The sequence below is a fragment of the Neofelis nebulosa genome, chromosome 16, assembly GCF_028018385.1.
Source record: "Neofelis nebulosa isolate mNeoNeb1 chromosome 16, mNeoNeb1.pri, whole genome shotgun sequence".
In the NCBI taxonomy this organism is placed as follows: Eukaryota; Metazoa; Chordata; class Mammalia; order Carnivora; family Felidae; genus Neofelis; species Neofelis nebulosa.
The window spans coordinates 17,539,680-17,564,083 of NC_080797.1; the positions used below are offsets into that span (position 1 = coordinate 17,539,680).

General features: G+C 63.5%; 1 protein-coding gene across 4 annotated transcripts in view; it reads right to left on the bottom strand.

The window, feature by feature from the left end:
* SEPTIN9 (septin 9) overlaps positions 1-24,404 on the bottom strand; it is a 148,850-nt gene that overhangs the window by 79,617 nt on the left and 44,829 nt on the right. The window contains exon 1 of one of the 4 annotated variants that reach the window (XM_058704507.1): positions 11,068-11,488. The exons of the other annotated variants lie outside the window; for them this stretch is intronic. Within the exon in view, the coding sequence (XP_058560490.1) occupies positions 11,068-11,122 (55 nt within the window). The 5' untranslated portion in view covers positions 11,123-11,488. Of the gene's footprint in view, positions 1-11,067; positions 11,489-24,404 lie in introns of those variants that run through there. 4 annotated transcript variants of the gene reach the window in all.

The window sequence follows — 24,404 nt, forward strand, 5'->3', positions numbered from 1 at the left end:
AGAAACTACCCCGGGTGCACCTCGTGAGCCCACCCCACCCCGCCTACTGCCCTGCAGGAATGAGTCTTGCCTTAACCAAAAACAGAGAATTTTAGCTCAGTGTGGGAGGGTCAGGGCAGTGCCGAGCCCAGAGCTGGGGCGGCTCATGGGCCACAGAGATGACCCCTCTGGCCTCGGCGTCCTGGTGACGGACCAGATGGGCAGCACTGAAAAGCCCCTCCTGGCTGTGACATCCCACGACCCGAGGGCCATTTCTGAAGTCGGCCAACAGCTCCCGGTCTGCTGGCTCCTCCTGAACCAGCCAGGTCCAGCAAGTTCCCAACACTCGGAGCTGGAGGGGCCCGGCCGGGGATGGACAGGGAGGGCCAGCCCACCTCCCCCCGGCGTGGGGGGGGTTGCTGAGGTCGAGGACCACGGCTCTGGCCACATTCCTCTGCAGCTGGCGGCCTGGGAAGGTGGCTCCTGGCCCGCTCACCTTTGAGCAAAGCTGCCTTCACTCAACCCAGCAACCCAAACCTGGAGCCGGAAAAGCCAGTGGGGGCCCGTCTCTCTAGCCGGGCTGGGAGACCGGGGTGAGTGAGAGATTCTCCTTTTGGACGATAAACTTGCAAGGATGATAGCTACCGCTCTTTTCCTGACTATAAAAGCTATTTATTGCGGACGACGTCGAAAATCTGTCAGCGGCGGCCAAGACAGAAGAAAAGACATCAATACACCCACGACTCAGATAACCACGGTCAATATTTTGGCAAAGGGCCTTCCAGTCTTTTTGACGTGCGTACGTATGAGCCCGTCTCTGGAGCGGGCTCGTGCAGGGACACGCTCCGCGCTTCTCTCCGGGCAGCATTTCGAGGGCCACATCTCTACGCATTGGGCCACTGGTTCTGTGAATTCCTCTGCAGTTCGAAGGCCCTGCTTCCAGATCCTTCTCAGAGGCTCTGACCGCCGGTCAGAAGCATTTCTGGAGCTTGTGAGAAAACAGACTGCGGGTCTCCGCCTCTTGGAGGTTCTGGTTCGGGAAGGCTGGGTGGGTCTGGCGCCCCAAGGTACGTCCGAGGGGGAGGGCGGGGGAGGGGCCTCACTAACCTCTCCACCACCACCCCACCCCGAGAATCCTGCAAAGGGAAAACCCCAAGTACCAACCATCATGGGAACAGCCCGGCAGCCCCACCCACCCCTGCCTTCCCCGAAAGTCACCCAAGGTCGCGTCCATCCAGCCTCAGCCGCCGCCACTCGGCTCCCGGATGCGTCATGACCCGAAGGGCACGCTGGGCACCGCTGGGGGCAGAGGCACATGTGACAAGGGGGAGTGTCGGTCACGAGGCCTCAAACCCTACCGGACGGACGGCCACATTGTGTTTACCCTTGACAGAGAAGGTCCAAGCAGCGGGGTGGGGAAGGGAGGGGGGTGCGGGCTGCACAGCAAAACACGGTTTAACTCACCTGCTGCGGGAGACACAGGCAGGGCAGAGGTGCGGCGCCCCCCCCACCACCAGCCTGCTTCCCCCGCCCCCCAGGACGGTGGGTCACGTTCCTCCCCACAGCCTGTCACCCTCCTGCAGGCAAGAGCAAAGCTTGTTCCTGTCTGTCCCAGCCGTACGTTGAACATTTGTGTCCCCGCCGTCATATTCTCGTATTGAGTCCTGCCCCAGTGTGACGGAGTGAGGAGGTGATGTTGCCACCTGCTTACGACACACCGGGCACCGTTCTGGGGCCCGTTCGGTTATCGTGACTGCCCCAAGACACGGTGACCTTGCTTGCTCCCTACTCCACAGATGGGAAACCTCGGCCCGGAGAGGCAAACATCACAGCCTGGGCGTCCGTGAAGCCCGATCCCAGCGGGCCTGCTAAGGGTCACACCGCTTTCCAGACCCCACCGGGCCCCCGAGAGCTACGCCCTACGGGGGAGAGGGCCCGCCACACCGGGCCCTGTGCTAAGCCCCGGGCCGCCTCTCCCAAGCTCCCTGCCGCCCGGCAAGGTGGGCGCAGTCGTTCCTGTCTCGCAAACAGAGGTCTCGGAGCTGGGGGGCCGCGAGGCTAGGGCTAGAGGAGGGGCAGATTTGCTGTCCCCCAGCTGTCCCCACCCACCGCCGACAAGCAGCCCGAGGTTTCCATCCCAGTGGCCCGACAAGGCCAGGCCGTGTAGGGTGGCACCGGGGAGGGCCAGAGGGAGTAGGGAGTGAGGGCCAGATGCAGGGGCGGGGCGGGAGGACCCGGTCTGCCTTCCAGGGTGGCCTCGGGCCAGGGGGCACCTGAGTGAGCCTCAGAGGCCTGTCCACCTTGCCGGACTCTGGGGGGCCCGGAACACTCCGCATGTAAAGTGCCCAACCCAGTGGCTGGCACGCGGTAAGTGCCCGATAAAGGAGACCGTTTCGAAAAATAGTAAGAACCCGCGCGGCCAGAGGACGTGTCTCTGTGAGCAGAGGGCGAACAGCTGGAAGGGGCTGGAAGGGAAGGGACTTGGGTCAGAAACAAAGAATGCGGGAGGGAGGGGGCCGGAGCCTGACAGCTGGCTCCCGGGCAGAAGTCTGCAGGAACCTGGCTTCAGCATTTAAAAATCAGGAGAGATCTAAATATTTGAGCGCACAGGGCAGGCGCAAGGTTTCCTCCCTCAGCAGTGTCCCCAGCACCCCAGCTGCCCCACCACTCGGTGTCCCCGAGGGTCCAGGGGCTGGGCTGGGGACAGCGGCCCCAGGAGGGAGGGAGAGGACCCTGCTCCCCCTCCCTCCTCTCCGTGCACTGGGCCCACCAAGGTGTGAGTGCATGAGGGTCTTTCCCATCTCACCCCCAAGGGGCCCCAGGCCCGCCAAGGGTTTCTTTCGTAGCTCAGCAAAGCAGGCCTTCCTGACTTGTTCTGGTGAAGGCCCAGGACTTCAAGCTCAGCCTCGCCAACCTGCTCCCCACCTCTCCTCCCGCTAAGTTAACAAATCGGGTGCCTCTCTCCACCTGGATTATTCACCACCCGAGTCCCTCCCAGCTCACCCAGCCTCTTGACCAGGAGGAAAGATGGAGGCTGCGTGCCCGTCACACCTCCACGTGGGCCTGCCAGCACGGCCCCCTCCCCCCTCAGGGCCCAGGACACCCTCTGCCAGGTGCGGCCACACCAGGTTCTCCCACGCAAAACTACCCGTTGGCAGAAATCACAGGAGAAGCCGGCTAGCATCGTCTGCCTGGAGACCCTGCCTGGTAAACTCCCACCTGGGACTCTGGTTACGTGCTCCTTCCTCCAGGAAGCCCTCCGGAACCTACACCTCTTAGGCCCGTGCCTGGATCCCCAGGACCCAGGACAGAGCTGGCACTCAGCTGGTGCCCACAGATAAACCGATGAGCTGGCCGCCTCTCCCCACCCCCCACCCCCCAACCACTGATCCTCTCCCGGCCCTCCAGAGAACACAGGGATTCGAGCACTTCATTTCGAGCCGGAGGAAAAGCCAAACCCAGCTACTTTACAGAGCACGCCTTCCCCTGGCTTTTTACGGGGGACAGGAGGCAGGGGACAGCAGAGAAGACCGCCCCTCCGGGCGTGGTTTGAAGCCAGGAGAACTTGAATGCTTTTACTGTAGATAATATCGGTCTCCAGGGGACACGGGGCAGGGGCCTGGCCTACCACTTGCAGGGAAACCGCCCACCCACATGGAAAGGAGGGCCAAACAGCCCTGCTCAGAGCCGGCTTCCTGCACCCAGGGAGGGGGCCAGCCCGGGTACAGACTGAGATCCTGCCCGGGACAGAATGGGAATCTGCCAGACTGCTGGCCCTGACGGTCAGAACCAGAAACATCTCCATCTTCCTGGTCAGGGCCCGGGGGAGGGGAGACAGCAAGGTGGCCCATGTTGGAGACTTCTCTTCTCTTCCCACCGAAGAGAAAGATGATGCTGTCCATCGCCCAACTTCCCACGGGCAGAGAGAGGCCTGGGTGGTTCCCTTCCTCAATTCCAGGGGGACCCTCAGCTGCAGCCACGCACAGGGAGGTGCCCAGGACCCCCAGGCCCTGCCCCGGGGGACGGCCTAAAGTCCAGCAGCAATGACAGCTAGCCATTAGCCAGGGCTCCTAGAAGGACCAGGGAAGGAAGTGGGTTTGGGTTAGGAAACAAGACAGAGGATCATCAAAAAAGACCGGACACCGGCTGCAAAAGACACAGGTTCCAGCCCCTCCTTGGACAACTGAGAAGGCTGGGCACGGTGGGGTAGCCGCCCTGGAATTCTCCACTGCGTCCAAATAAGCCCCAGGCTGCAGGATAAACCCACCTCCCCACCACCTGCAAGACTGGACCTGAGCACCCCCGCCCCCCCACCTGTACCCAGAGAACAACCATGGAACCCCCAGCCAGACAGCCCGCCCCTCGGAGACCAGAGGAGGAGTGGAGTAGATGGGAGGTGGGGGGCGGGGGTCCCCTCCCCCCTTCCCCTTCCCCATCTCCACTGGCTTTCCCAGGAAGCTACTCCAAGTGTGTGAGGGCAAAGGCTCCCGGCCTTGGGGACAGGGACACAGGAAGCTCTCAGCCACGGGTGGGAGGACACACACATGCAAGGCCAGGGGCCCTGGATTTTCTGGATTTTGCAACTCGGTCCAGTGGAGGGAGAAGGCCAGAGTCTGTGGAAGGTCACCCTCCCAGGAGGGGCCGTTAGAGACTCAGGAACCCGGGAGTGAGAGTGGACGAGGGAAAGCAACCAAACGCAAGAAAGAGGCAGGCCTGGGCTCCCCTCCTCCTCTGCAGCCCCACTCTTGCAAGAGCCCCAGGGTGGGCGTGGGGACTCCACGGACACCGGCGCTGTCCCCTCGTCCCTCCGCCCAAATCCCTGGGCGCTGGCGGCACTTCAACAAATGACGACAAACTTGGGAGTTTCTAGAATGTCTCCCGGTCCGGGCTGAACGGAGCCTCCAGACTCTTGTCGCGACCAAATTAAACAGCCTGTGCCCAGAAATGCCCCAGGCGCCGGGGGTGTCTAGGGACCGACTGCTGGGTCTGTTTGGCTGCAGATTACAAACCCCGAAGCTTCTGGGACCATGTTCCAGAGAGTTCCGGACAGTTCGGTCTCATAAGCAACTCAGAGAGCCTCCAAATTTGGGAAAAACCGAGAGGTCTCTGGAAAGAAAGCCACTGTTTGACCATTTTTCCTTAGTGGCTTTGTCAAGAGAAAGCGCAGCAACTCATTTCTGGCTGAGTTTCTGGGATGAATCAAAAAAAAAAACAAAAAACAAAAAAAAACCTCCTGGGACCTAAACCGCTGAGGCATCTCCCACCGGAGCCCCCCCGGTTGCCAGGGCTCCTCACCACTAACCCAGCCCACCATGCCACGCACAGCACCACGTCTTTGAGGGTGTGCAGAACGCAGCCTGCTGTCGCGGCCACGGAACAGGGAGCAGAGGCACAGGGGCTCCGAGCCCAGCCGGGAGCACCTGGTCCGGCCAGGCAGGCAGGTGGGACTCCTTCCTGGGTTTGGGGACCGACACGGATCCCTGGAGCCTGGCCCCCGGGTCCTGGCTGCCAAACCAAGCAGGGGTACTCCTGTCTGTACCCCAAGGAGCCCCTGCCCAGCAGCACATCAGCCCAAGTCCGGGGTGGCTTGGCCGGTAAACTAAGGAGGGGCGGCAGCTGGGCTGGACGTCTGAATGCGCCTCCCCTGCCCTCGGGGCACACAAGGAGGAGGAGGAGGAGGAGGGGGCCCCCCTCTGCCCTGCAAGTGCCAGGATATTAGTCTACAGCACCGAGGGGCAGGCTGGGGCCACGGCTGCTGGGCCGAGAGGTCCCGGCTCCTGCGGGGCGGGTACGCCGTCTGTACGTCGGGGTTTGCCTTGGAGCCACCGCCGCCTCACGCGGGGGCCACCGTGTCACCGCCCCCCGCCGGCAAGACAGCCTCCTCCGCAAACGTGGCCCGAGCGAGTGTGCACCGTGTGCTGGGCACCGTGCCGGCCGTGTGTCCGCCACCCGCCCCGGGAGCTTGAGCTGTGGGCTTGCTTCTCCAGGCCGGGGAGCCCCCCAGGCCCCCGTCCTGTGCCCAGGCTCCTCGTGCCCTCGGCTTGCCCTCACCGCCCCCCTCGGTCCCAGATGAGGCCGTTCTCCTAGCTCAGCGCCCACACACAGTCGGGACTTGCACAGGGCCACTGGACCCAGAGGACGCCCCCGCCAGCACGTCCCCTCCCTGACACAGGCTCCCCGCCTCGCCCACCTCTGAGGAAGGCTGGCGGCCCGACCCCCCTGCCCGTCTTCAGCGAGGCGGTCCAGCACGAGCCATGTCGCTGCTGTAAGGCAGGCCCGCGGGTCCACCCACCTGCGGTGCTCGGGGGTGGCAGGCGGCAGAGGGGGCCGGGTGACCTCTCCAGGGAAGGAGCCCTACCGCCCACGTGACCCCAGCCTCCACCCTGACAGGCAGAGAGCGGTGGCACCCCGGAGGGAAGGTGTGCCAGGCCAGAGGAGGGGCTCCCTTGGTTTGGCCAGCAGCCTGAGCGTGTGCCGGAACCAGAGGGAGCCTGGGCGGGCTCCACAGGCGTGATGAGTCTGCAGGCTGACCTCGATGTCCGGCCTCACCCCCGGGGGGACCAGACTGGCCCTCGCCGGTGGCCTTGAAGCACCTTCCATCACCCAGGCGCCCACACCCACCTGCCTCTTGCAAATACCCGCCCCACCCCCCAGCCCCAAGAGCGGCACCCACCACACCCCCAAGAGCAGAACCTGTGCCCAGTGCTGCCGGCCAAATCCGCCGAAACCCCAGGGCAACGCTCGCAGGGAGGGGAAACTGAGGCTCAGGCTCGGCCGCTTCCCCGGTGCTTCCAACGGCAGCATTACACCACGTGGGCTCTCTCAAAGGCCCGCCCCCTGTGGACCCCGACTTGCCCCGCCTGCCTCTCCCCCCACCCCCACTCCAACCCCCAGCCCAGGTCTGACGCTCAGCCGGGCGGGGAAGCCGGTGACAGAGACGCTCCTGCTACCCCGTGCGTGCGTGTCTGCTCTCCTCCTCACGACGAAGACGGTGGGCGTGCCCGGTCCCCTGCTCCCGATGCAGACAGCACCAGGCCAGTGCTGCGGGTGGCAGCGGGACCCCCAAGAGGGCCGCCCCTCGCAGCTGCAGAACAGACACCGGCCAAATCCCACAGACCCGGCTCCTCCAGCCCACGTGAGGGACCCCACCGCCGCGCGGCTCCCGCCTCCCGCCGCAAAGGTGCGACCTGCAGGGAGGTGGCGTTCCCGGGAGGCCTCGAGTCTTGCTGGAAAGCAGGGTGCGCCGTCACTCAAGAGGTCCACAGGCATTAATCAGGGACAGGTCTGCACCCGTCACCAAGCAACGGGCCTCGTCCTTCTGGGAGGAAAGGTGCACCTGGACCCAGCCGTCCAGGGTGTCTGGGCTCCCAGATGAGCAGGCTGGTCCACGCAGTCCCATCTCCCTGCCCCCAGCCCCCCACCCCCCACCAGCCCGCTCTCCTGGGCCCAGAGCCTCCAGGGCGCGTCTGGGAGGGTCCTCCACCCGACAGGCGTCCGGCGAGGCATCCGGAAGGGCGGACGCAACCCGTAGGCGACAGAGCACAGCTGTGGGACCGGAGCACCTAGGTTCTGGGCCGCACCGAGTTTCAGCAAACATGAAGCACTTTCAGGATTCCTCTACCGCATGCAAATACGGTTGCAGCAAACAGCGCTGAGGAAAACAGGCCAGCAGCTGGCACTCCGAAGGGCTTTGTTACACAAAGGCCGGAGCCGTAACAGCCTTCACGATAACAGATTTGGCCCCGCTCTCACTCGAGAACGGCCTGTCCAACTGCTCCGTCCACCGACCCGGAGCGAGATCGGGGACGGAGCCGCCCCTCCTGTCCCCCCCCCCCCCCCGATCGCTTGGGGCGCTGAGGTCACCTCCAGGCCTACTTTCACGGGGGGGAGGGCGGATAGGGAACAAAACTCTCTAAAAAAAAAAAAAAATCACAAGAGCAAAACACAGAATCCTTTTCTTGCCCCTATATGGGGTCCTCCAGAGAGCTCTGAGTTCACCCTTCAAAAAGGAAAGGCCAGGGTGGGAGGTGCACGCCCACGAAGGGCACTGCCGCCCCCTCAGTGCCCGGGGCAGACGCGAACCTGACACACACATCCACGACAGAAGACGAGCTGAATCCCCACCTCACCTCCACCAGGTGACAGAGCCAAAGAGAGAAGGGTGCTGCCGCCCAGGGCAGGGGGCAGACGTGCCCTGGACACGGGGCATCCGCAGATCCGCACACCCCGCACACCCACCCGGGGCAGCTCTCTGCCTGCCCCGGACACCCGCCCGGCACCCCACAACGGGAGCCTTCCCCTCTGCCCTGGCCTGGACGGCTCACTAGCTCCAAACTCCCAAAGACACCGACGAGGGCCCTCTGGCCGCCCCGCAGGATTCCAGCCTGCTAGGACCGAAAACCACGGCCAGCATCGCCACGGCTCCCGACCGGCCGGGATCTGGCGGCGGCCCCTGGAGCTTCTGTTCTTCGGCAGCGAGCACGTGCCTGGTGACCTGCCCTCTCCGACCGCCCCGGAACTATCGGGGCGCAGCGACTGCTGCGGGGCCGGTGGTGCCCTCCCCACCCCCCTCGTCCTACCTTGCGGAAACCCAGATGGCACGTGGGCAGCCCCACGGACACACACCGGCGCTCCCCCGGCTCTACGCTGCTGCCTCCCTCCCCAGGACCGTCCGAACTCCCGGCGGGCACGCCTGGCCCTCCGATCCGCTCCAAAGGGCCCCTTCTCGTGCCCTGTTCTCCAATGGGTCGGCTCATTCCGGCCTCCCCCACTTCTGCTTTGCCGCCCGGAACCCGAATGCTCTTCTCCTTCCTCGCGCAAATGAATTCCGACTTTCGCCCAAGGTCTGCCTCCTCCACAGCGACCTTTCTCAGCCGGGGCTCTGCCAGATTGTATCACTCACTGCAGCTCTGGGTCTTCCACGGTCTTCCTCTGCCGGCTCCTGGCCCACGGCCGTCCACCCCAGGCTCGGTCGCCAACGCCCGCTCCCCTCCAAGCTCCGGGGGCACTTAGGGAGGCCATTCCGTCCCCGAGCTGGGCGAGAACGGCCCTAGCACACGCTTCCACTCGGAAGCCGGGAGGGCTCTAACACCGACTCCTGTGCCTTCGGGGCACTTTCGACTGCCCAGAGCACACAGCAAGGGGACTGGTGCACGCACGGAACCACACGGAACCGGAGAGTCCCTAAGAGCGAAAACTCTCCCCCTGGAATCACAACACCGCCAACTGTCGCAGCAGGCTGGTCTCAATGAGGCCATTGTCTCCGACCAAACGAGAGGGTCAAGAAGCCGCCTGGGAGGCAGCACAGAGGCGGCCCGCATCTCCAGATGGGGCAGGTCGGGGTCAGGATGGAGTTACACGTGGGGACCCCCGAGGCAGAAGTGCTGTAACAGCTGTAGGACCACACCACCCCCAAGTCTCCGCCTCCCCATCCGGCCTCGGGGCTACCGTGGAACCCTGCTGTGCCCCAGAAATCCCAGCCTGCCTGGCCAGGCCGTTTTCATCTCAGGATCTCGCAAGCCAACCCAACTCCCACAGGCCACCAGGCGAATGTACACACAGCCCGGGGCCTGAAGGGGGCAGCCTTCTCCAGACGGGGCGGGTTCTGCCACCAGGACACTTAGGAGATGAAACGCCCTAAGTGCCACAGTGGGAGTCCCAAGGCAGCGGCTGCAGGAGAGCTACGCTCTGGGCAAGCAGACGTGGGGACACCCCAGTATGAGCACGCTACCCGAAATGTCCAAACAGCAGGGTATAAGCCATCATGGCTCCGCTGAACCGGAACTCCCCTAGTTCCGCCGGTGCTCAGCGCCAGAATCACAAGAGTGTTCCCACTACGGAGCCAGCCAACAGCGGGCGCGTCCTCCGCAAGGGTGTGCCGGCCGCTAGACCCCAAACCCTCTTGTCTCCTGACACCCCTGCTCAAGCCAGCCCAGACCCCATCCCGAATCACAGCCGCTAGGGCTCTGCTCGGGATCCAGCCAGACTCTGGTCCCCAGGAGCGCTCCCGCAGACGCGGCTGACCCCGGGTGGAACATGAGTACTGCAGAGCCCCGGACACTCAGATGCCAGCCCTGGCTCTGCCCCCCGGTGGCTGGACGACCTCCAGGCTCGGCCTGGCACCCGGACGTCCAAAACTCCTTCCAGCCTAGCCTCCCCAAGGCCGGGCCCACCGGAGGACTCCGCCGGAGGCCGCCGGGAGCCCCTTCGAGGGGCGTGGGCTCCAGGTCCCAGCAGAGGTAGGCCCGCCCCTCAGAAATCCGGCCCCGGGAGCGCCGAAGACTATTGTGTGAGCTTCCCTCCCGACCGCTTTATTTACTCCCCAGGACGCAGGACGCAGAGCCACAGGCAGTCACGAGGACGCACGAAGGCGCGCGCGCGCGCGCGCGCGCGCGCACACACACACACACACACACACACACACACACACACACACAGAGTCGGAGCTGGGAAGCCCCGCGCCCTCGGAGGGCAAAGCCCCCTAAGTCTCGGCACACTCTGTAAACCCCGAAGGGGGGAGGGGACCAAAAGGCGCTCCCTACCGGCACGCAGGCCCCAACTCCCCAGGAGGCGGAAGGGGGGGGGTGTCCCCAGGCCTCGATGGGGGCCCCAGGGGCGCCCCCCTCTAGACCCCGCCGGCCCGGGCCGTGTCCGCTCGGCGGCCTCCCCCAGCCGGAATTCGACTCGGTCGGGCCCCCCCGAAGCTGGTGTGGGGGAGGGCGGCAGCGCCCGGGGCAGGACGCAGGGGCGGGGGACGGGCTCCCCGACCCGCCGCGGGGCCGCGGGGGCCCGAAGGCCGACGGGGGAGCGCCGGAGGGAGGGGACCGAGTGACCCCCGAGAGGGAGCCGCGCGCCCGGGCCGGTGCCGCGGGCGCCCCTCGAGCCCTCGAGGGGGCTGTCGCCGCTCGGGCAGATACAATAAAAGGAAGGAAGCGGGGAGGCAGCGCGGGGCCCGCCGAGGCGCGCGGTCCCCCGAACCGGGTCCTCCACGTAGGCGACGAGGGCGCGGGACCGGGGAGAGGGGGGGGCCGCGGCGGCAGGGCGCCCCCTCGGGGGTCCCGCCGGCCCCTCCGCGCGCCCGGCACCCACCTTCGAAGTCCGAAATGATCCCGTCCAGCTGCGCGTTGACCGCGGGGTCGGACATGGTGGCTCGCGCGGAGGGCGGCGGCGAGGAAGCGCCCCGGAGGCCCGGGCCCTGCGCCCGCGCTCCCGCCGAGCAGAGCTGGCCGCCCGCGCCCCTCGGCCCCCGGGCTCGGCTGAATGAATGGGGGAGGCGGGCGGGCGCCGGGCCTCGGCTCCCCGCGCCCCCGCCCCGCCCCGCCCCCGCCGCCCGGGCGGATCAGGTTCCCGCACCCGGCCCGGCCTCCGCGGCTCGCACTGGCTGCTCCGCCCGCCCGTCAAGGCCTGGGGCTGGGGTGGGGGTGGTGGAGGGCTGGGGCCCGAGCGGCCGCCGCGGGGACAGGCCGAGTCCTGGGCGCGCGACCCGGCGCCCCGCTCCGCCCCGCCTGGCCCCGCGCCCCGGGACGGCGACCGACGCGGCCCGGCCCCTCCCCCCCGGACGCCCCGCCGCGGCCAGATGTGGGCGGATGTGGGGGCCGGGCGGCGGCGCGGGGGCGGCGCCGAGGGGGGGAAGAGATTCCTCCCCTTCCCTGGGGCGCAGGGTTCCTCCTGCGGGAGGTTTTATTTACGCAGCCAAACAAAGTTCACCGCCGCCCGCCGCCGCCGCCTTCCCGCGCTCAGCGCCTGCAAGGGTTAAGCGCCGGAGCTGGCGGGCCGCGGGACCCCCGCCTGTTGGCCCGGAGCCGCGGGGCGAGGGGCGAGCGCGGGAGTCACGTGGCCAGGCGAGAGGTCCGGCCCTCCGGCTACTCCCCACCCCCACCCGACCACCCCCGGGGTGACAGAAAAGGTGCCAGTCTACCGGGGGCGTGGGGCAGGGAAGAAGGAGCGCCCGGGCCACGTCGGCCAGGGACGTGTGCCCACCCCCCGCCTCCACACTAAGGGCCTGCTTGGTGGCCCAGCGTAGACCCCGGTCTTCCCCCTGGTAAGGCGGAGGTATTTCACAGGATCTGAAGGAAGGGGTTCCGGAATGGGAGGCAAGGGGTCTCCCCGTCTCCTCTGGACCTCAGGGCGGGGCCTTGCCCTCCAGGACACAACCTCTGCACTTCCCCATCCATTCCCAAACACCGATTCAATGCGCAGGCAGGTCCTCCAGGAGGCTGGGAACTTGAGAAGCAACACGACAGAGCCCCCAGGACCAGGACGGGCCCTCCAGGTCTGGCACCTACAGCGGAGGGGACCTCCCTTCCACTGCCCTGGCTGGTTGGTCCGGCGCTCCTGTCCACTCTCCCCCTTGTCATCTTAGACCCAGAATCTCTGTCCCAAGTCAGGCCGGGTGGCAGTACACCCTCCGGGCTGGCCACCGTCCCCTCCGTGTGGCATCTGAGCGCCCGAGAGCTCATCCTGGGTCTCAGGTTGGTGACTGCCACTCCTCTCCCAGCCCCTACACCCCTGGTTCTGAAAGATCCGCTGAGGCCCGCCTGCCACCCCCGTCATTCCCCACCTCTTGGAGAGAATACGCCGGGTTCAGGGGGGCCTTTATCAAAGAGATGAAATCAAGTCCTTTCTTTTTAAAGAAAAGCGGTCACTCCCTCCCTCATGCTTTGGATATTTTGAACTGTTTTCAACTAAGTGAGTTTGTGGATGTGGAAGTGCAAAACCACAGACATTTCGGAGGCGCAGGCCCCGTCATCTGCCCGGGAGCCCGGGTTTCAAGACCGGAGTCACCAGCGGCATTAATGGCCCCCCGATGGTTCCCACGCCAGCCCTGGGCGCTTCCAACCCTCTGGGCCACCTGTCCGTCCCGCGTCTGGGAGTTTGGGGGTCCCCCGCCCGTGAGGCACGGGCTAAGCCCACGGGCCCCTGGAAAGATGCCGGTCCACGGCATTATTCGCCAGCGTTTTTATAAAAAGCACCTGGCGAGCGCAGACACACCCGTGTGATTGTTCTCCCGGAGAGCTGGCATCCAGTACCACCAGACTGGCACAGGGGCGGCTTCTTGGGCATTATTCATTTCCATTCACAGCGGAGCCGAGCAGGCTTAGGCTTATCTCCTCGAGGGGCCCGGCCAGGGTGTCCGCCTCACCCAAACGCTCCCCTGTGGGAACGCAGAGGACAATGGCAGGAGGGAAGCGACCTCCGCGGCCAGAAAGCGCCCCACGGGGGCACGGGCCGAGCTCTCGGGAGCCCATCCGGGCCGCCCCCCCCCCCCCACCCCACCTTCGGCTTAACCGCTGGGGCTACCGTTGCCAAACCCTGACACCTCCAGGTGAGGAGATTCCCCACACTCCCTCCAGCAACCCAACCCAGCGCTTGGCCACACTCCCGGCCAGGAAGTTCACCCTTGTATCTAACCAGCTGCTCTAATTGTACATCGTTTAGTGCCTCCCTTTTTCTGTCCTCAGGGGAGATGGGAAACAGCTGGGCGCCACCCTTCCCGTAATAAGCACCTTCTCCAAACTCGAAGATCATCCGGCCCGCTGCTGGGCCTTCTCTTTCTCAGCTTGGATCATCCATCTGGCCCTGTCTCAGCCCTGCCTGTGATCACCTCTGATCTCTGTGTCCAGCCTGCAGCTCCAGGACTTGAGGAGGCCCGATGCTTATGGGGAGGTGAGGGGCCCCTAGCCCCCTCCTCGGGGCAGAACGGTCCAGGCCAGCGTCCTGGCGGGGACGCTGGGCAGAGAAAGGTGGCGGCGGCAGAGAGAGGGCGGTGAGCTGAAAGGTGGCAAGAAAAACAGAACTGTAAGGCCTCCGCGTTCCGTCACGGCGCACTCTTCTAAGACCACGGGAGAAGGCAAGACCGTCTGTAGGCCTGGCCCGAGGGGAAGGTGTGACCAGAGGGACACCGGAGGGTCCACCCACCTCACGGGTCCCCCCACCGTGAGACCCTATAGTGGGTGCCCTGAAAACGCACGCCCACCCGAACCTCGGAACGGGACCTGATCTGGCATGCGCTTCTCTGCTGATATAATTAAGGGGAGGATCTCGAGATAGGACCACCCTGGGTTAGGCTGGCCCCTAAATCCAATGACAAGTGGCCTCATGAGAGACCAAAAAAGGAGGTGATACAGAGAAGGCCATGGCAAGTCAGAGGCAGAGCCCGGAGAGAGGTGGCCACAAGCCAGGGAACACTTGGGACCCGGGAGGCTAGAAGAGGCAAGGAAGGAGTCTTCCCTCAGAGGGAGCAAGGCTCTGCTGACACCTTGGCTTCCAGCTTCTGGCCTCCAGAACGTTAGAGACAACATTTCTGCCGTGTTAAGCTCCTCGCGTGTGGTCCTTTATAATCGTGGCCCCCCAGACACTCTACGGACATTGGCCCCATCGGCGCCTCCCCAAAACCTGCTGTAGGTCAGGAACGCTGCCGGGCAGGTGGCAGTCCTCGGGGGACTGGGGGGGCTGGGGACACGTAGGACAGCAAGCAGCAAGTTTTAGTAAGAACACCCGGGGGCCAGGGATGGGCAAGAAAGGTGTGAAACGAAGTCCAGTTCAGGCCTTTCTGGAAATGGGAAGAGAAACCCCACAGGTCAGGCCCCGGTGGGATGAGCCTTGGGAAAAAGAGAGAGGAAATCGATGGGAGGAAACAGCCGTTTGGCTCGAAGTCAGTATCCATGACCCCGGGCTCCGTGTGGGGATTGGGGGGCAGAGGGAGGACAGTGGCTTTGTGCCTGCCCGCCCGCCCTGGGCCTTTGGACAGGACACCCTGTTAAGTGGACCATCTGTTTCCTCATAGACCAGGGCGAAGGCCCATGGTCTCAGCTCTGCCTGGGCCCGGAGCACAGTAGGGCCTCCCCGAGCTCCAGAGCCTTGGACCCATCGGCTGCCGGACCTTCCACGGCTCCCAGGTTCCCTCAGGTCGCCATCTTTGTAAATGGTTCCACCATCCACCTAGCGGCTCAGGCCGAGTGTCCGGGCATCGCCCTCGGGTCCTCTGTTTCCCTCACCCCCGCATCCAGGCCATCAGTGAGTTTCCACCTCCAAGATATCTGCAGGCCAGGCTGCTTCTAACCTCAAGTGCCCCCAACACGGGCGGAGCAACCCTAATGTTTAACAACCTGCTGGCATTTAACACCGCATAGCATTTCCTACCTACAGATAAGGCAAGTTGCGGACTTCCAGAACACGGAGGATAGAGTAAAGTGTAAAAAAATACTTAGGAAGTGTGGGTACTATGTATGCATTACCTTTGTCTTTGATGCGATTACTTGTCAGTAATTCCTATTATATAAGTCTAATGGATGATTTCATAATGCAACTTGTTCCTAACGGGGCAACGCATTTTTTTACTGTGCTAAAATACACATAACATAAAATTCATCGTTTTAACCACTTTTTTTTAATGTTTACTTTTGAGAGAGAGAGAGACAGAGAGACAGAGAGATGGGGGGGAGAGGGGGAAGGGGCAGAGAGAGAGGGCTCTGAGCGGGCTCCGAGCTGTCAGCACAGAGCCCGATGCGGGGCTCAAACTCACCAACCGCGAGATCGTGACCTGAGCCAAAATCGGACGCTCAACCGACCGAACCACCCGGGCGTCCCTTAAACCACTTTTAGGAGCACTAAAGCACATCACGCTGTTGTAGACCCGTCAATATCAACCACCCCCAGAACTGCTGTCGTCGTCCCAGACCGAAACTCTTATTTCCATTAAACAATAACCCCCTGTTTTCCCCTCTGTGCCCCCAGCCTATGGCAGTCACCGTCTTGCTCTCTGTCCCCGTGAATGTGGCTACTCTGGGGAAAGTCCTCCACGTGAAGCCTTACTGTATTGGTCCTTTTGTGCCTGGCTTATTTCGCTGAGCACAGTGTCCTCAAGGCCCATCCGTGTTATCGTCTGTCAGGATTTCCTTCCTTTTTAAGGCCAATGTTCCATTGTAGGTACATTCACACCACACTGTGTTTATCCAGTCATCCATCAGTGGACGTCTGGGCGGCTCCCACCTTTCTGGGCTGCTGTGAATAACGCCGCACGGAACGTGGGTATGCACATATCTCTGAGTTCCTCTTTAATGCTTCTGCATATTTACCCCGAAGTGAAATTGCCAGATCATACGGTAATTCCGGGTAATTTAATTTTAAGCAGTCAGTTACATCTAGTTTTTGTTTTGTATCTTCCATAAGATAGTAAGTTCTGTTTTTTATGTGATGCGTGATTAAGTTTTCCAATAACGGCTGCGTCGAACGACCAGCTCACGAAATAGCTCAGAACGTGAGAGTTGGCTGTCCCCCCCCCCTCCCCCGTCGCTCTCCGCCCTGCATTCCTGTGGAGCCTCCTGACCCACCTGCTGGCTTCCGTTCTTGCTTCCCTCCATCCAGATCCCAAGGAGGCTTTAAGATCAGATGACGTCACCTCCCATGGCCTTGTTCACACTTAGAAACAAGTGTAAACTCCTTCCCTGGGTTGCCAAGGTCCCACACGCCCTATCCACCCTGCCTACTCCTTGGCCTCCACACTGCCTTCTGCCCCAGGACATTTGCCTTAGCTGTTCTGCCCGGAGAGCATCCCCTAGGTCTCCCCGCCTAGGTCTCCCCCCCCTGCTGCTGGTTCCCTGTCTGTCATTTCTGTCTTAAATATCAGAACCACTATCCCAGGGTCCCCCCAGGAGACCGCTTGACAAAGCTGCTTCCCTGCCTCCAGGCATACTACCGGGGACTCCCCGAGAATGCATCCAATCACTTTGGAATGGCAAAGTTCAGTCCCCTTCGCGGGACGGCAGGGTCGCGGTGACTCCTCACAGGGAGTCAGCCCACAGCGGGGCAGAGGGGACATTCAGAAGTCACTCGGCCACCGTGCAGACCTCCCCAGCTCGGCGGTCGGGATGACAGGCAGGGCGACGTCTGCACCCGGCCCGAGGCTCTGGGACCCCATCTCCCTTCCCGCCGCCCCGCGACCCCGACGGCGGCCACGCTTAGGGCCGCGGAGTCTCTCAGGCTGCCCGATTTTGAGTCTTCCCGTGAAGCCCGTCTGTGGGTACAGCTGACATTTAATCAGTGCGTAGGCTACACAACACCCTTACACCATCTGCCCGGCTGCTTAAATGCAACCAGAAGGTTTCACTTCAAAGGGGAATGCCGTTTTCTTAGCACATGATTAATCTGTTCCCCAGACTCCCCAGTTATCGCCCCGGCCTGCTTTGTTCAGAAAATTTACAGCGAACCCTGACCACAGCAGCCTGGGCCTTATCTCTGAGGCAGGGAGCTTTCTAAACAAAGTAGGACCCTCCTAAATTCAGGCTTTCGAGTCACCGGAGGGAGCGGCTGGTCTGCAGGCCCCGGGCAGGCTCTCAGGCCTCCCGCCCCAGCCCCCCAGCCCCGCTGACAGGTGCTCCCACGTCCAGGGTCTGTCTCGGCCTGCGGCCCCGCCGTTTTCAGTTTCACTTGTAAATTTTACTGCAGTGACATGAAAAACCACCGGGACCACGGGAGCCAAGGAAGGGGCAGCAGCCGCTCGCACGGAGGGACAGGAGACTCGTGGGAAACCGTGACCCTCCAAGGCGACTCCTCGCCGGCCGAACCCTAGCTTGTGGCTCAGGCACATCATTTATTCCTCGGCCCATCCGATGGGCTTGCGGTTGGCAAACCCAGGCGTCCGGGCCCCCACCGCGGGCTTGGTGAGTTAGCACCCAGAAAGGAAGCGGGAGGAGGAAGAAGGCGATTGATGTTTTAGTCCTGATTGCTCCCTCTTTATACGGTCCGTTGCTACTCTGGCCCCCCAAACAGGGCTTTGGGACGGACTGAAGTCCCCAACTTGCTAGCAGCCGTCTGAGGTCAGAGGTTCGGAGACGGGCTGGGGCACACGGCATCCCACGCGCCCCGGCTGATGCGGAGGCACCCCCTTGCCCTCCCGGTGGCTCCAGAGTCACACAAGGGGCCTCAAAGGAGTGGCCGGCCTGGTACCAACCCAGCCTCGAAGCAGCAAGCGGCCGTCCACCCGGGGCTGCCAGGACACCTTGACTGGGCCACACACCCGGGAGGACAGGCCGTCCCCTCGGTGTCCCGACCTCCTCGCAGCTTTTCTCAAGCAGGCACCCTGCTCTGCGGGCTCAGCGGCCGGAGGCAGCGTGGGGACAAGGGCTGAGTCACCGGCCTGCCCGAGCTCCACGTCAGCAGGGACAACAGAATCTGAGCAGGATCCGAGCTAAGAAGAAAGGGCAACTTGCAGGCCCTCTGCGGCCAAACTTATTTTTAAAGTCGCCACCGTGACCGAGGTGACGTCGTCCCCAGGGAGCCGCCCGTCCGCCTACCACCGTGGACTACGGCCACATGCCCTGGGACTGGGGAGTGTCCCCGTCCGCTGCCCAGGAGACGGCCAGCAGGTGGGAGGAAAGCGCGCTGACGTTCGGAGAGGCGGCCGTCAGCACAGGAAGGGCAGGAAAGGGGGAGCCTTCCTCTCTGCGCCCTCCTTTCCAAGGGTCTCCGGGGCACGCGCGGCGTGCACAGCTCTTGCTGGGATCCCCCTTCCGTACCCGCCCCCTCAACGCCCCTGCGCCCACCTCCAGTGACGGGCAGCTCAGTGCCTCTCAGCTGCCTCCTCTATCTTCGTCCAGTTGGGGCTGCTTAAAAAAGAGATGGCCGTAGAAATTTCGAGAAAGGGGCTGAGACGCCGGCCCCCCAGGAGGGGGCTCCCAGGGGGACATCAGCTCTCACGCATCCCTAGCAGAGGTAGAAACCTGACTGCAGAAGCAAGGGAAAGATCAGGGCTTGCTCCGGGACCTGGAAGAGAACTGGCTTTCCATCCAACGGTCACCGCGGGGAAACGTCCCCAGAAGCCAGCCTGTAAGCCCAGGGCTGCAAAGCCGGAGGCGGCTCCAGAACTCCCCCCCGGGGGGTAAGCCCGGGCCTCCTTGCTTCCACTGAGCATCTCGGACCACGTGTCGCCTTCCCTCCACCTCCACGGAAGGACGGCGAAGAAAAGGAGGAGACAGCCAGCTCACGAAGGAGACACTCGAGCACGTCTGGCGGACGAAGGGACCGGCGTCAGTAGCCAAAACGTGCACGGGGCTCCCTGTGGGCGGGGTTCTCCACCCTCTCCTGCCCACCACGAACCGAGAGGGGGTTCTGTACCACCAGCTGCTCCCCTTGCCCGGCGTGACCCCCGAGGGGGGGGAGGGTGGCCCCCGTGCCCCAGCGTACCTGAGACGCACCCTCTCGGTCTTGGCCCAGAGCCTTGGGGACAGAAGGCTCCGTGGCGGAGGGAGGCCGGCTGGGCCCCCTCCCGACAATCTGGTATTGCTTTCCTGGATAATGAAGTCTCCCCACCGCCCTTGCTGCCGGGGCCGGCCGGCAGCCACAGCAACCTCAATGAACCATTTGTCCCTCGTGTGAAGTGACCTCAGGGACGGGGACGTAATGGGTTTGCTGTTAACACACCCCGCCTGGTGCTCTCCCCCCGCCCCCAACCCCCAGCGTGAGTCATTTGCCAAGATGACAAGGCTGGGCTGAGGGCCCCGACCAGGGGGATGCCAGCTCTGGCCGGGCTGTGAGCAGACAGACCAGGACAAAGGACAAAGGCTGCCGCCCAGCACAGAGGCCCCCCCCCCCCCGACTGTACATCTGGGGCCCCTGAAGCAAGCGGAAGGCCCCTAGGTGTCTCTGATTCCTTGGGCACCCCGGCAGCTGTGTGGCCCTGCCCGTTTGGGGACAGTCTTCCTGGAGATCCCTGCAAATGGGGAGCTGAAGGGGCGAACCAATGTGGACCTGGCCAGGGAGGACAGGAACAAGATGCTGTCGCCCTGGTGCTCTGGGACGGCACCAATCAGAGGCAGCTTTGGGGCATCACAGTCCCTCATTAACACTGACGCTCAGGCGCTCTCGTGCACTTGGCTGCGGGCTCCAGGGAGGAAGCGTGCAGGCTGCAGGCCAGCCTCCCTGCTCGGGGCGCCCGCTACTCCCAGCCTGACTCGAAGCTGCCGGTGGGGCACCCCTTCTAGAATGCGCACGTGACCCGTCACCTGCTGAATACGGCGAGGGGGTCCGCGAGGCTGTCCCAGGCCCTCTGTCTGCACCAGCCGCTCCTGCCTCCTGTCCCCGTGCGTCTCCACGTTCTCTGCTCCCGCCCCGCTTTGCCAGGTCCCGGACAAGCCAGTGTCACAGATCTGTGCCTGTTCTCTCCCGTTCCCTCTGCCCAGGAGGCCCTCCCACCCTCCTCGGCCCGGCTCATTCTCGAGCCTTCAGGTACTCAGTTCAGGTGCCGCTTCTGAGGAGCCTCCCTGGAGCCCCTGGGTGGAGGGACTCCTTCCCAGACCCTCCTGTGGGTTTTCCCAGTGACGGGCACCCCGGACGGCTGGAGGAGGAAGCCAGGCGGTAGACATCAGGAGGTGGGGCTCGTGGAAGAGAGAATCAGCCTGGGGAAGCGACAGTCCTCTCCTGCCACGGAAAAGGACACAGCCAGAGGAAGAAGGAAGCGATGAGCATCACCGTGTCGGGGGCCCCGCCACCCTGCCGGCCAGATGGGCCACCTCCTCCTAACAGCTGCTCTCCAGCAGAGACAGACGTCTCACCTCGTGGACAGGGTGGGGATGTCCCAGAGGGGGCCACGTCTACACTGGTCCCAGAGACCGTGGAGTCTGGATCTCTGGGGCTTGTTCCAGCCACGTGGCCGCAGACCTGGCCCCGGGCCCGCCATCCCTGCCCAGGGGAGCACACATCTGGAGTTGCACAGCCCCAGGGGCAGGGCGGGGCAGGGAATCCGCCCGGCTGGCCAAAGCCACAGCACAAGTGGAGAACAGACGGGCGCACAGACCCAAGGGGAGCCTTTGGTCCCGCGGGCATCGCTCCCGAGGAGGTAACCGCGGGCATTCCAAGGCCAGCGACTCACCAGATGTCAGCACACGCCCCAGGCCCCTGGCCCACCCCACCGCCGGAGCCTACGGGGCACGTGTGGTCTTCCAGGCCGGCGGCGTGTGCGAGGCCCGGGGTGCAGAGGCTCCCCCTCGGTCATGAATAATCTAGATTGTCGGTCGAGGAATCGTCCAGCGCCGCAGTCCCATCGGGGAACCCACGACCTCAGAACCACACGGGCTTCCCTGGCGCCCGTCCCACCCGCACAGCTACGGTCATCCGGAACACGAGAGCAGCCGGTGCCGATCCAGCAGGGCCCCCGAACCTCCTTCTGAGCAGGAGGAACAGACGTTCGGAACGCTGACCCCGGGATCTCCAAAAGGAAGCGAGCGCTGTGCGATCGGACCCCCTATGACAACAGAGGTCCGTATGCAAACCTTGCAGGAAGACGTTTGTCACCAAAGGATAACAGGCCGGGCTAAAGCAGTGGCCTGCGGCTAAATGTTTAACGACCTGCCCTGGTGGCCGGTGGCTGGGGCGAGGGGGCGGGGGGGGGGGGCGGGGGGGGCGCCTGGTTGATAACGTTCGCCCATGGCCGTGATATAAATGGTCCCCACCAAGGCCGGGTTCGAGCTACCGACACGACGTGACCGAGCACGGGCTTGGCGAGGGTCGCGCGCGCCGCTAGCCGTTAACTGTCACATAACCCCAGGTTCTTCTCCTTCTCTGGGGACAGTGAGGCGCCTACGGTGCCCTTTTGCGGCACAAAACAGCCGCGGCCGGTGGGGTTCACCCGGCAAGCCAACCCGGTCACCGGCCCACCGGGGTGAGGCAGGCAGGTTTGCGAGGCTGCACGGGGGCTCAGGGAGAGAGACGGCTAGGATGATCGAGCGACGACGTCTGCCCCAGCCTCGGGACAGGAGGCTGGTGGCACCTATGCCCAGCATCGGCCATTCCTGACCCGAAGCCCCTCGCATCGTGCAGGCTCCGTGCCAACGTCACTTTTCCCCAATCTCGCCTTTCCCCGGAGCGATCCCTGCCACAGGACCGGCCACCGACTCTGTACGTGCAAAGGGGGCTAGTGGTGTGTGTGGCACAGACCCTAGGTGCCCTTCATCACCTCTAATCTCCCTCTCTTCCATAGTGACAAAAGTTTCAGCTGCGCACACGGTTGCCCAACGAGAGAATACGTTTCCCAGTTAGCCTTGCTGCTTGCAGTGGCCCTGTGACTAGGTTCTGGCCCGCAGGAGGGGAGCCGAAGTGTCTAACTTTCGGGACACTCCTGCCCCTTCCCCTCCCGTAGCTGGAGTGCAGATGTGATGGCAGGAGCCGGGGCAACCGCCTCGTTTCGTGAGATGGAAGCCGCACGTTGAGGATAGCAGAGGAGCAAAGAAGGGACACACCGTGTCCCCGCTGCCCTGGGCCACCGTGATTGCTCACGCTTGGACTGGGAAGAGGGAGAGAAGTGAATTTCTCTCTTGCACAAGCCTTGTTGTTTCACTCTTTGTTACACAGCCAGACGGCTCCCTGACTGACAGCGGCGTGTACCCGTCCTGCTTCCAGTCTGGGAGCTCCTTGAAGACAAGGCAGAGGTCTTAGGCTTTATGCCCCCAAGCCCCTGGCAGCGTCTGATACGATAAATAGAGTCAGAGCACAATGAACCACCTAGTTCGCCCACGGTTTATTTTGTTTGCTTGTTTTGGTATCCGGAATGGGAACGTAAAGGTGCGAGCTTAGCAGAGGACAAGCAGCAACATCAGACAGAGGTGACACCGAAAAGTCAGGCCCAGAGTAGCCTGGGGACTGCTCTGCGAAGTTCTGTATTGAGATAGGTCTTGAGAGGTCACCAACACCAACAGTCAGATGTGCGCCGGACGGAACAGAATCGGCCACTTCAGGGACAGGGCACGCCCTCCGAGCGCGGCCGGGGGCTGAGGCTCCGGCGCTGGGTCACACGGCTGGGTCCAGAGCCGCGTGGCCATTCGCCGGGTAGCAGGACCGCAGGGCAAGTTACTTCACCCCTCTGAGCCCTCACTGACTCCCCCGTATGTTAGGAACGACAATGTCTAGACTGAAGGGATTGGTGACAGTAAGGGTCTGGCATGAAAGAGGAACTTGGCAGGGGCGCCCGGGGCGGCTCGGTGGGTTGAGCGTCCGACTGTGGCTCAGGCCACGATCTCGCGGTTCGTGGGTTCGAGCCCCGTGTCGGGCTCTGGGCCGACGGCTCGGAGCCTGGAGCCGCTTCGGATTCTGCGTCTCCCTCTCTCTCTGCCCCTCCCCGGCTCACGCTCTGTCTCTCTTTCCTCTCTCAAAAATAAAGACACGTTAAAAAAGCATTTAAAAAAAAAATGGGAACTTGGTGATCGGTAGCTCTCATTACCTATAACGTCTAGCGGGGCCCCGTCTGTAGCCGGACCCAGAGGAGCAGAATGGTTTGCGGAGTGTCGCGCAGCTGTTAACGACAGAGCCAGGACTGGGGCCTGGGCTCCAGCTCCCCCCGCCGCGCCCCTGCTGCGGGATGGGTGGCCCCGGCCGAACATAAGCAGTGGGTAGTCGGTGAGAAATTCTGAGAGTGAGACCAGAATACGTGGGATGATCCTCTGCGGGCAACTGGGGTGATCACGCCTTACTTTGAAACGCAGCAGAGAGAACAATACGGTGAACCTACAGGCGGACGGAAGGATGGACAGATGGACAGAGAGGTGACAGAGCAAGCCTAATTCGGTGTCAGCGGTGGAACCTGAGGGACAGGAGTGTGGGTGGGCACCGTAAACTGCTCCCGGCTCCGCCGCGCGTCTGACAACCCTCACGATCCGCGTCTGGAGGAGGGGGGTACAGGGAGCCACGGCAGCTGTCGGAGCGGGGGCAGACCCGCCGAACAGAGCCCGTGCTAGAATGCAGCCTGCGAGCCTGGATGCCTCTCCTGTCTCCTTCTGAAGATCGAAAGAGGGATGTTTATTGGGCGTGTCCCTCAGAGGTTTAAAGGCTCTTGCTTCTCAGTCCTGACTCTCCTCTCCCCACGTGCACCTGGGAAGGTTCTGGGGGTGGGGGGGTGGGGGCCAGCCACCCTTCCCGCCCTCCTGGGCTCAGTGCTTGGCACACGACCAATGCCAAGCAAACGTCAGCCTCTGCCCCCATGCCCTCCTTGTCTGCCTGCCCGGAGCATTCCCCCAGCAGCCTGGTCCAGCCACCCAGCGGACACTTCTGGACAGCCGGCCAACAGCTTCTTCAGCTATGCTCCGGTCACCCCGCAAACATCCTCAGTCATAAATAAAGCACTAGTGACTGTCTCACTAGCTTCCCCTCCCATGGCGCCTACCCCTCTCCTCACAGGGTTCCGTCCTGGCCCTGACCCCTTGGTCCCGGAGCCCCTTGCTGGGGTTGTGTCCCCTGAGGCTGTGCCCCAGCCCACGGCAGGCCAAAGGGGGACAGAGAAGCAGGCTGAGGAGTGCAGCCAATCCTGCGGGAGCCCACCAGGGGGACAGCCCCTTTCTGTGTTGGAGTCCCCACTTGGAGAATCAGACAGAAGACAGGAATGGAGGGAGCCGTGGGGGACAGCAAAGTGTAGTGTTAGTGGTAGTGCATGGAGGGGGAGG